This window comes from Dryas octopetala, chromosome 1 (assembly GCF_963921425.1).
Source record: "Dryas octopetala chromosome 1, drDryOcto1.1, whole genome shotgun sequence".
NCBI classification, from domain to species: domain Eukaryota; kingdom Viridiplantae; phylum Streptophyta; class Magnoliopsida; order Rosales; family Rosaceae; genus Dryas; species Dryas octopetala.
In genome coordinates, this window is record NC_141366.1 from 7,455,067 (window position 1) to 7,467,266 (window position 12,200).

General features: G+C 36.5%; 1 protein-coding gene across 2 annotated transcripts; it reads left to right on the top strand.

Moving 5' to 3' along the window:
• Nucleotides 1–65: 65 nt before the first annotated feature.
• On the top strand, nucleotides 66–12,140 carry LOC147297203 (ABC transporter C family member 12-like). Of its 2 annotated transcripts, XM_086229541.1 has the most exons (28): nucleotides 66–208; nucleotides 372–842; nucleotides 1,097–1,275; nucleotides 1,600–1,639; nucleotides 2,018–2,174; nucleotides 2,447–2,561; nucleotides 2,651–2,731; nucleotides 2,879–2,903; nucleotides 3,209–3,265; nucleotides 3,379–3,444; nucleotides 3,967–4,041; nucleotides 4,206–4,313; nucleotides 4,577–4,711; nucleotides 5,233–5,339; nucleotides 5,435–5,528; nucleotides 5,850–6,017; nucleotides 6,160–6,300; nucleotides 6,480–6,680; nucleotides 6,802–6,900; nucleotides 6,992–7,144; nucleotides 7,526–7,911; nucleotides 8,180–8,360; nucleotides 8,668–8,991; nucleotides 9,161–9,917; nucleotides 10,063–10,184; nucleotides 10,611–10,856; nucleotides 11,211–11,640; nucleotides 11,887–12,140. In XM_086229541.1, exons 2-28 carry the CDS (start codon nucleotides 513–515, stop codon nucleotides 11,970–11,972), a joined length of 4,863 nt encoding a protein of 1,620 aa, XP_086085667.1. In that variant the 5' UTR covers nucleotides 66–208; nucleotides 372–512; the 3' UTR covers nucleotides 11,973–12,140. The 2 variants fall into 2 exon arrangements, with proteins under 2 accessions (XP_086085667.1, XP_086085668.1); XM_086229542.1 differs by lacking the exons at nucleotides 5,233–5,339; nucleotides 5,435–5,528.
• The last annotated feature ends 60 nt before the right edge of the window (nucleotides 12,141–12,200 follow it).

Sequence of the window (12,200 nt, forward strand, 5' to 3'; positions counted from 1 at the left end):
GCTGCAAAACAAAGCAGTGCTTCACGTTTAAAAAGGTCTCTCCCTCTCTCATATGCTATTTTTTCCTTGTTTGCTGCTTTCACTTTGCTACTTGTACATTTTTCTGGGCTTATTTGGGTTCTCTTCAGATAGCAGTACTTGTAAATCAAACTGTTGTCAACTTCTACTTGTCCTCCATTACTACTTTTCTCTGCAACCGAACAAAAGGGTAACAGTTTTTTTTTTTTTCTTTTCACTTTCTCTTTATTTAAACGTTACTGACAAATAACTTTTCAAATGGGGTTGGGTATGTGTTTTACATGCAAAATTATATTGGTCCCTTAATCTATTTATTATTGTTTCGAATGTAAGTGTGGTTGTTCTTATAGCAGGTAGTGTATTATGTGGGAAATGAAGTCCTTGTGGAGTAATTAAGACTGAGTGAGACAAATAGCAAGTGACTGTGTCCAGAAGAGATTATGAGTTTATAAAGTGCCTTCAGTAGTGAACATCTGTGGGGGTGAATACCAGATATGGCTTTTAAACCAATAGATTGGTATTGTCAACCAGAAGCTAATGGGGTATGGGCCAAAGTAGTAGGTGCTTTTGGTTCTTACACACCTTGTGCAATTGACTCTCTAGTCATCTGCATTTCTCACTTAGTTCTTCTCTGCCTCTGCTGCTATCGGATATGGATTACCAAGAAGAATTACAAAGCTCGGAGGTTTCGATTGAGGTCAAATTACTATAATTACATATTGGGTTTTTTGGCTGGTTACTTCACTGCTGAGCCCATACTGAGGTTGGTGATGGGTATATCACTTTTTAACCTCAATAAACAAACTGACTTTGCTCCATTTGAGGTGGGCTTTCTTTTCTTATTTTCTTGATGTTTTGTGCTACTTTTGATTTGCCTTATTAATTAGGAACTCATCTTCAAATGTGAGCATGCACACACAAAATAGTATGTTATTAAAAGCTTTAATTGTTGGTATATAGCTAGCACTCTTCTACAAGTTTTTTGATGTTTTAGAACTTGAATCTGATAGTTGTGTAATAGCAAGCCAAAGTGATTGTAAAATAACATGAAGCTTACCTGTAAAGCGACTTCTTGCAGATGACTTCTTCAATCATTGAGGCTCTTTCTTGGTGCTCCATGCTAATTATGATTGGCTTGGAAACTAAAACTTACATCCGGGAATTTCGGTGGTATGTAAGGTTTGGAGTCATTTATGTCTTGGTAGGAGATGCTGTGGTGCTAAATCTTATTCTTTCAGTGACAGATTACTACAGCAGGTCAGTTTTTCTCCCGTTCACTTGCTAGATACTTTATTTTTCCGCAAGTTTAGCCTTCCCTCATATTGAATTCCATTTCTTGGGGTTTTCTAGTGTTGTAGGAAGGGGTCCACACATGAGTGAGAGTGTTAGGAATCACAGTTAACAAAAATAATTTGATGAAATATCCTTGTATTTTAAGATTGAGAATTTTCAGTAGTAGAATGTCTTGTAGACAAGAAATGGTTATCATCTTTGTCACTGCTGTCATATTGTACAGGACATCGTTACATGCTTACAATTTTTGTTTTGTTTTTGTTTTGTGTTTTTATTTCACTCTTGCAGATGGGCTCTGTATCTGTATATAAGCACTGTCTGTTGCCAGGTTTGTCCCAACTAATTATTTGTTCTATTGCTCCTATGAAGGTTGTTGTATTAATAGACTTTTCATCATTTTTCCATGTCTTTGCCATCTCCCTATCATAATTTTATGCTCTTCAAACTAAGGCTTTATATTGACTGTAATTTGAGTATATTAGTAAATACTAGTAATTACTAATTACTAGAGACTTGTAGTCTCATTGAATTATACTATATACTTGTAGCCTCATTGAATTATAATGCATGCTCGGATTGCAATTGACTGTACCCTCACAATTGACATTAATCATATCAGTAAATATTTAGATCTTAGTTTGTTATTTTCAAGTCATTCCATATCATGTCAATTATATTTTGGTCTGTTGTTATTGTTCTGATGTAGGTGTTGTTTGGAATTCTTCTTCTTGTTTATGTTCCTAATCTGGATCCTTATCCGGGTTACATTGTTCTGCAATCCGAGTCTCTTCAAAATGTTGAATATGAAGCACTACCTGGAGAAGAGAAAATTTTCCCTGAAAGACATGTTAATATATTTTCCAGTAAGTATTCTTAAACTTGGCAAAATTGATGAAGAGTTTTATAATTTTGAAATGGCCTTACTCTTTGAGTTGTTGCTTAGAGAGGGGCATATATGTGTTGAATGGATAAACTGAGAATGTTCTACCATTAGCTTCACCTTGATTAGATGGGAATTATGACCTGAGTGTAATGTATTTCTGTAATGTAATGTTTTCTTTTCTTAATTGGTAGGTGGATATTTCTTGTACTCTACATACTTCAGCTACTTACTATTTCTTGTGCATCTCTGTAGGAATATATTTTGGATGGATGACTCCACTCATGCAGCTAGGGTATAGAAAACCCATCACTGAAACAGATGTTTGGAAGTTGGACACATGGGATCAGACTGAGACATTGATTAAAAAGTCATCTTCATGTTGCCTCCTTTTCAGTTTGCTTCTACATAATATTGTGTGTTCTGTGCGCAACATTCATAACAGTTGTGATTTTGCAGGTTCCAGGAATGTTGGGTTGAAGAATCTCAAAGGTCCAAGCCATGGCTTCTAAGAGCATTAAATTGTAGCCTTGGAGGAAGGTAATAGCTGGCCTATCATTTTGTTGGGGTTTTTTTTTAAAAAAAAAAAAAAGTTCTCAATTCTAATTTCTAGCAATGAATTTGTCCAACAAATGCTAATTGCATTTCCATCTAATTTAATTGCTTTTCTTGAAATGTTATATGTAGGTTCTGGTGGGGAGGCCTTTTCAAGGTAATGAACTTATCCCCAGTTACAAAGTCAAAAGGAGAAATATTTTTTGAAAAGCATATGTTAAAAGAACCTTATACCATGCGTATTGTATAGAAAAAAAGGAAACTCTAATTCTTCCTAGAAAATCAAATGAAGGCTTAATGGGAGTTGGGAGTGAAGTTCTAATTCGCATGGATATCTGCCTCTAATTTTTTGTGTAATACATGTGAAAGTTTACTTGTCGGGTGTAAATTGTCAGCTACAATGTGATTTAAAGTATGATGACTCTTAAGAAGTTCACTAATTTTACTTTGAACATCTTGTAGATTGGCAATGATCTTTCTCAGTTTTCGGGTCCCATTCTATTAAATAATCTCTTGCAGGTTAGTTTCTTTCTTGTCAAAGCCTCATTAAGCAATTGAATGAACCTACTTTGTGAAGCATATTACTTGTGTTTCAACATGAGAGTTTGTAAGTGTCTTGTTATGGCATGCAGTCAATGCAACGAGGTGATCCTGCTTGGATTGGTTACATATATGCCTTCTTAATTTTCATTGGCGTGGTATGGCTTCTATCTTGTGTCTCAAGTAACATCATGTTTAATGATATCAAAATTAGTAGGATCTCTGTTTTGATGCTAGATTTTCAAATTTTTCTGGCAAGCTAAAGCTAAATTGACCTGCATCAACTTTTATGGGAAATGCATGATTAAGAATGGAATTTTAGTAGGGAAGGGAACATGAAATCCATGAGGGACATTGTTAGATTGACATTTGAAAGTAGCTTCTTTGTGTTCCGAATTTAAGCGTCTTCCCATATTTTTCAAATTATCAATAAGAACTACTTTGGGGGTTGGGGTCGGTGGTGGCTTAAGAAATCTACATGTTTGAAGATTGTGTGGTGTATGAATATAATGGGGTGCACTTTGCTTTCACGTTACCAAAAGAATTTGTCAAGTTTCAGATATCTCAGGCACATATGGTTCTTTGGTGCCTTTATGTATAAGAACTGATAACTTAAATGTGCAAAAATATTGCAAGATAGATGGTGAGTTATATTGACAACTTTATTCGTCTTTGTCCAGTCATTTGGTGTGCTCTGTGAATCTCAGTATTTCCAGAATGTTATGCGGGTCGGTTTTAGGCTGAGATCAACTTTGGTAAAGCTCTTTATCTATATTAACAACGCTAATTCGGTGATTTTTATTTTATTTTAAAAACTCATTCAACCTCTAATGCCTTTTTGTTCAGTTCAATTGCCCAATTAAGTTCCATGTTGTGTGATTCATGAAAATTTGCTTGCTTTTGTTTTCCTTTTTTGTAGGTAGCTGCTGTATTCCGCAGATCTATAAGACTAACTCATGAGGACCGTAAGAAGTTCCCAACTGGGAAGATAACAAATATGATGTCAACAGATGCTAATGCACTTCAGGTATGCTCTAGAGATCAAGTAAATTGAGTATCATCATACACAAATGCTATAGAAGTTTAAGCATATTTAGATTCTTCTGGAAACCTTTAAACATGAAAAATGAAGGTTTCTCACATCTATGTTCATCTCCCTCCCTCCCTCCTCCTCCCCCGACCCCTCCTTGCTCTGTTGATGGAAATGCCATCTCTAATTCTTTGAAGTCCTGTATCTTAAGTCATTTAAATTATAAATTTATAACTAACAAGGCCTTTCTCATGATTCAGCAAATATGTCAACAACTTCACGGACTATGGTCAGCACCTTTTCGTATCATTGTATCTATGGTTCTTCTTTACCAGCAATTAGGTGTTGCATCGCTAATTGGATCATTGATGCTAGTTCTCATGATCCCCATACAGGTCAGGATATCTTTTCTTTTCTTGAGGTTTTTTCTCTACCAAAAGTCTGTTATATTTCCGTAGATTGCCACTTTCTTGAAAGGAAGGTTAAGCTTAGAAAGCTTTAACACTATGCACTTTCATGCATTTGTATTTATTTGATTTTTTATTAAGTTTTCATGACATCTGAATCTAAATTTGTGGATCCAATCTTCTGAACTGAGTAAAAGTAAAACTTATTTGGGTAGTTCAGCTGCCGGGTGTGGAAATGATGTAGATTTCATAACAGGTTCCTTAGCATAGAAGTGGAAATTTGTATATTTCATATTCATAAACGTATGGGTAGACATTTTACACTATATTCAAACCAACATCATACATTCAGTGAATTTCATTTTCCATCAGTTAGACTCCTTGCTTAAATTTAAGAAGTATTATGCCATCACTTGTTGTGCTGTTTGATTTGTGGATCAGAAATAACTATTTTTCATTTGTTCTGTTCTGTATAATGACTCATTTGTTATAAATTCTTTTGTGAAAAGACATTTGTGATCACCAAAATGCGAAAACTGACAAAGGATGGACTACAGCAGACTGACAAGAGAGTTGGCCTCATGAATGAAATTTTAGCAGCCATGGACACTGTGAAGTATGAATTTGACTACAGCTGCCCTTACATTTATAGATAGCATACAATTGACAGTAATGTTTCCAACATTAATGTGATAAAAAAAAATGTTTCAGATGTTATGCCTGGGAGACAAGTTTCCAACATCGAGTTCAAAGCATACGAAATGATGAGCTGTCAAGGTTCCGTAAAGCGCAATTACTATCTGCTGTACGGCAACACATCATTCTGAAATTCATAAGCTAGATTAACATGATCAATGCTACTAATAATAATACATCAACATTTGTAGACTTAAGTTATAAAAAAAAAATATTTGTAGACTATAGGTCAGTTGAGTTAAATACAACATAATTGTTAAGACACAGTGTGTCTAATTTATAACTTGTGCAAATGATTTTGTTTACATATGATAAGCAACTGTTTATTCCTTGATAGATTCAAAGTATATTAACTATGATAGCATATTTACTGTGGACCATCTCATTCATGACCTTGTAATTTCCTGACCAGTCGCCTCTATTTTTGCAGTTTAACAGTTTTATACTGAACAGCATTCCAGTTGTTGTGACAGTAACCTCATTTGGGATGTTCACTTTTCCTGGTGGCGATTTGACACCTGCAAGGGCATTCACATCACTTTCTCTTTTTGCAGTGCTACGGTTTCCTTTAAACATGCTGCCTAACTTATTAAGTCAGGTAGCATTAGTTTCTTATCTGTTCACTTATCTGTCATCTTGCATTTGGCTGAACACCTATATTTGTATTATCTCCTCTACAATGGGTAGATTATTTTCGTGTTTGTTTGTGCTTAGTTTCTTACTCTGCTCTACTTTAACAGGTTGTAAATGCAAATGTATCCTTACAGCGTTTAGAGGAACTATTCTCAACTGAGGAGAGAATTCTAGTACCAAACCCACCTCTTGAACCAGGGCTTCCAGCCATCTCAATTAAGGATGGGTACTTTTCATGGGATTCAAAGGTCAACTATCGACAATTATGACTTTGTTAATGAAGAAGCTGGCAGCATGTTGACTACCAAACATGCTTCTAGGAAATTTTTTCATGTACATTGATGATGCTAGTAGCATGTTGGCTATCAAACATACTTCTTATGTGTGAAAGCAGTCTTGACAACACCCCTCTCCTACATTTTTGCAGGCAGAGAGGCCCACATTATCAAACATCAACTTAGATATACCAGTTGGAAGCTTAGTAGCCGTTGTTGGCGGCACTGGAGAAGGAAAAACATCACTTATATCAGCCATGCTTGGGGAGCTGCCTGCCAGAGCAGATTCTGGTGTTGTAATCAGGGGGACTGTTGCCTACGTTCCCCAAGTTTCATGGATTTTCAACGCTACTGTGAGTCACAGCTTATCTTGTTTAAATACCTACAATATTCATTCTTTGGCTTTCTGGTCAATTGCAAGGTCATCTCCTGCCCCAATGTGCACTTCTGAGATTTCAAAATTTATTCTTCCAGGTACGTGAAAATATTTTATTTGGATCTGAATTCGTACCTGCACGATACTGGAAGGCTATTGATGTAACTGAATTACAGCATGATCTAGACTTACTTCCAGTAAGTGAATTTATAAATTTTTAGCTTTGAAGTTATTGCTCATTAACATGTAAAGATTTCAGTTGGTTGACTACTACACTTAATGTCCCAGGGTCGAGATCTAACAGAGATAGGTGAAAGAGGGGTCAATATTAGTGGTGGTCAAAAGCAAAGAGTTTCAATGGCTAGGGCTGTATATTCTGATTCAGATGTTTATATATTTGATGACCCATTAAGTGCTCTAGATGCTCATGTTGCTAGACAGGTATTGTTCTTTTCATCTGAGCGTTATTCTTATCATTGTTGCCATTCTATTATGTCCTATACTGAAATGAGTTTAATTCATCAAGAGAAGTGGTAATGTTGGATGCATTCTTTTCAGTTGAGATCATTATATATTCGATCAAATAAAATTTCTCAAGTCCAAATATAATCAGATTGTTTCTTGCTTCTTACAAGTGCAAGGAAAATGTTATCTGGTTAACAGACCAAGCAGACAGCCAAAGGGACCCTATGCTCAATTTTTATAATTCTGTTTCTTATGCAGCTTGACTGTTCTATTCTTTTAGGATCTGATTGTTACAAGCATGTCCTCTTCAATCTTTAAAAGTGATCTCTTTGAAGCCTAATCTACTACTACCTCCAGGTTTTCAACCACTGTATCAAGGAAGAGTTGCAGGGCAAAACTAGGGTGCTTGTCACAAATCAGCTACACTTTCTTCCTCAAGTGGATCAAATTATTCTAGTCTGTGACGGTACGATTAAAGAGGAGGGAACCTTTAAGGATCTCTCCAAAAACAGTAAGCTGTTCCAGAAACTAATGGAAAATGCAGGGAAAATGGAAGAACAGATAGAAGAAAAGGAAAACAGCAAAAATAATTTCCAGGAAAGCTCAACGCCTGCTTCTAATGGGGTTCTGAATGAATTTCCAAAAGATGCAAGCTACATAAAGAAAGGGAAAGGGGCAAAATCTGTACTCATCAGGCAAGAGGAGCGGGAAACAGGTGTTGTCAGTTGGAAGATTTTGGTGAGGTAATATAGTGCATTATTCTTTAATGAATCAAGCTTCAACATAAGTCTTGAATGCTTCTATTAGTCTTTTCTGACAATATATTTTGTTAGTGGGAGATTTCTATAAGAGTTTCCCACCTTATATAAGGCGTCAGTTGAGTAAGTCACTTATGGTCCAACCTTATATCCACGGCATGAGTTTCGTTTTCTACTTTGAAAACTTATTCAACTTAATCTGATCTTAATGAATTGATGCATTTGTATTGGTTTTATTTGTTCTTGTTGGCAGGTACAAAAATGCATTAGGAGGTCTATGGGTGGTCATGGTTCTATTTACTTGTTATATATCAACAGAAATTCTTCGAGTTTCAAGTAGCACATGGTTAAGTGCTTGGACACATCAAAGCACTTCAAAGGGTTATAAACCTGGATTCTACATTCTTATATATGCGATTCTGTCATTTTGTCAGGTGTGTCAAGAGCTGGCACATACATAGATATTCATTTTTGCACGCTAGCTCATTCTTTTGAAAAAGCTTATCCAATTATCTGCTTTTAGATATTTTTCTTCATTTCATCCATTACTTTTAATTTTATAGATAATAGCAATCCAATGGAAAGAAAAGTCATATGAAACATCAATAAAAATTAAAAATTGTGTTGTCCACTTGTTCTTACTTTTGAAAATATTAATAATGCTATTTCAGAAGAAAATTATTGTAGTTGTTTGTGACCGTCAGATGGTTTGAAGGCTTAATCCACATTTGCTTGACTCAGGTAACTGTGACACTGACGAACTCGTTTTGGTTAATCACTTCAAGCCTTCGTGCAGCCAGAAGATTGCACGATGCCCTGCTACATGCTATACTAATAGCTCCAATGGTATTCTTCCACACTAATCCAACTGGGCGGATAATCAATAGGTTTGCAAAGGATCTGGGTGATATAGATCGCAGTGTAGCAAGTTTTATGAACATGTTTCTGGGTCAAGTGTGGCAGCTCCTTTCAACTTTTGTGCTTATAGGAATTGTTAGCACCATATCACTCTGGGCCATAATGCCACTTCTGATTTTGTTTTATGCAGCCTATCTATATTATCAGGTAGGTTTGACATAGTAACAATTTTTACTTATTATTTTGTTTTTTTTCCCCTAATCAGTATGGGAAATTCTATTGAGACCCCCCCCCCCCCCCTCAAATTGCTCACTATACTCCTTATTTCATGTTGTGTACATTGCCTGACTATATTATTATCACATGCATTTGACAGAGCACATCCCGTGAAGTGAAACGCCTGGATTCCATTACCAGATCTCCTATTTATGCACAATTTGGAGAAGCCTTAAATGGTTTGTCAAGCATTCGTGCATACAAAGCATATGATCGGATGGCCAACATTAGTGGGAGGTCCATGGACAATAATATCAGATTCACCCTTGTGAATATTAGTTCAAATCGCTGGCTTACTATAAGGTTGGAAACACTGGGGGGTATCATGATTTGGCTGATTGCAACCTTTGCTGTCATGCAGAATAGCAGAGCAGAAAACCAAGTAGCATTTGCATCTACAATGGGCCTACTTCTCAGTTATACCTTAAATATCACAAACTTGTTGAGTGGTGTTCTTAGGCAAGCAAGCAGGGCTGAAAATAGTTTAAATGCTGTTGAGCGTGTTGGCACATATATAGAGTTGCCTTCTGAGGCTCCAGCTGTGATTGAAAGCAACCGTCCCCGACATGGGTGGCCATCATCAGGATCAATTGAGTTTGAGGATGTTGTCCTACGTTATAGGCCTGGACTTCCACCAGTTTTGCATGGATTGTCTTTTACAGTTTCTGCAAGTGAGAAGCTAGGAATAGTGGGAAGAACTGGTGCAGGGAAATCTAGCATGATTAATGCATTGTTTAGGATAGTAGAAATAGAAAGAGGAAGAATCTTGATCGATGGTTGTGATATTTCTAAGTTTGGACTGACCGATTTGCGAAAAGTTCTTAGTATCATACCACAGTCACCAGTTCTTTTTTCAGGTATGCACTCATTCAACCTATATGTGCTTCAATTGAGCTGACATGATTTTATTTTATTTTTCTTTATGTAATTAAGCATATGCCATATTTTATCTTATCAATAGGGAATGCATTATTCTAATGGTCATTCTACTACCTTGTGTAGGGACTGTGCGGTTTAATCTTGATCCTTTCAGTGAGCATAATGATGCTGACCTTTGGGAAGCTCTAGAGAGGGCGCACCTAAAGGATGTCATTAGGAGGAATTCTTTCGGTCTGGATGCTGAGGTATAAGTTTATAACTTATAGAGTTCATAGATAATTATAGTGACTGAGTATGCTGGGGTTGACTGATGTTTGAAAAGAGAATCTTGGGAAAAAAAATTCAGGGAAGATGATTGCAATTTCCATCTCTTATTTGTTTGCATAAATTCAGATGCATCGTACATACAATAGTCAGCAAACAAACTGATGCTATTTTTGTACTTTAAAATATCTGATTGGCGATGTGGGATTAGGCTAACATATTGATCTATCTCTCATTTATCTCATTTCATTGATGACTGCAATGATTTCCTGAAAATGTGATTGGGAAAAGAATTATTCACATTCACCATATATGGTTATTACTAAACAGATAAGTATGTGGTCTACATTAAGAGAAAAAACAATTTGCTAGTTAAGTCGTAATTTGTTTGTCTTTATTGTGTCAAGGTTTCTGAGGGAGGGGAGAATTTTAGTGTTGGACAGAGGCAACTAATAAGTCTTGCCAGAGCATTGCTGCGGAGATCAAAGATTCTTGTTCTTGATGAAGCAACTGCAGCTGTCGACGTTAGAACTGATGCTCTTATTCAGAAAACCATTCGTGAAGAATTCAAATCATGCACCATGCTCATTATTGCTCACAGATTAAATACCATAATTGACTGTGATCGAATTCTTGTTCTTGATGCTGGTCAGGTATGCCATAAAGTTAATGTAATTCCTGCCTTTTTTTTCTTGCAATAAATGTGGTTATAGAAGTCAGGAGAACAAAATGCCCCCACCTTAATAGGAATGACCATGCAAGATCCATTCATATCATGGATTTACAGGCAGGTACCAATGGAGGAAATTTTGCATAAACTTGTTATCTCTGACCTCCCTCTCACAACATGCATGTAGGTCCCACTATATAGCATTGGGTCCCCCATATATGTTGTGCATGAGAGATCATAAATAACAGACTCATCAATTTTTACCCATTTTGAAGTACTTTACCTCTGGTTTCAAGTCGAAAGCTATCAACTTATAACTTTCAACCTCTTGTTTTAGGTACAAGAACATGATTCCCCACAAGAACTACTATCAAATGAAGAGAGCGGATTCTCTAAGATGGTCCAGAGTACAGGACCTGCTAATGCTCAGTACTTACGTAGCCTGGCATTTGGAGGTACACAGAATAAGGCGGGTAGAGATGGCTCTGAGGAGCCGGTTGGCCAGAGCCAGAGGAGATGGTTGGCCTCTTCCCGCTGGGCTGCTGCTGCCCAATTTGCCTTAGCTGTTAGTCTCACTTCTTCACGGAACGATCTTCAGATATCAGATATTGACGACACAAACAATATCCTCATGAAGACAAAGGATGCAGTTGTAACACTGCAGGGAGTGTTGGAAGGGAAGCATGATAAAGATATAGATGAAACACTAAATCAGCACCATATTCCAAGACAGGGGTGGTGGTCAGCTTTCTACAGAATAGTTGAAGGTCAAATCATGAACTTAATTCTCTCCCTATGTACTTTGTTATAATAAATGTTTTTTGGACCATTTTGGGCTCCCTCCTTTTTCCTCTTTTGCCCAAACTGTTTATTATCATCAAATGTATACTTTTTCCGGGGAATAAAACTGCAAAGTTTTCATTTACTGGGAAAAGAGTGAGAAGTTCCAGTGTCAAAGAATAACTACGCTCTTTGTCTGTCTTTTCTACTAAAATATTGGCCTTTTGTTTCAGGTCTGGCTGTGATAGGCAGGCTGGCTCACAACAGGCATCACCTATTAGAAGATGATGTTCAAGACAAATCCATTGATTGGAGTTGAATATGGGAGAACAAGAACTGTTTGATACTTGCTTGTAATTTCTCTCAATGAAGGGAAGAGGAATTAATTGTATAGGCTATGGATTTAACATGTCCTATTGTAAAGTTAATTTTAGATGTTGTCGAAAATTGAAACAACTGGAACAGAAGATCAAAAATAATAAAACAACTAGAACAGAGTCATCATCTCCGCTTATGGGGATGATGTTCGTGTCAAGCTATCGAATCA

Bases quoted from the DNA above. Each gene is read 5' to 3' on its own strand.
- LOC147297203 (XM_086229541.1), top strand. From the start codon at position 513: ATGGCTTTTAAACCAATAGATTGGTATTGTCAACCAGAAGCTAATGGG. The intron at 4,314-4,576 runs GTATGCTCTAGA...CTCATGATTCAG, and splicing joins CAGATGCTAATGCACTTCAG to CAAATATGTCAACAACTTCA. The intron at 4,712-5,232 runs GTCAGGATATCT...TTTTGTGAAAAG, and splicing joins TTCTCATGATCCCCATACAG to ACATTTGTGATCACCAAAAT.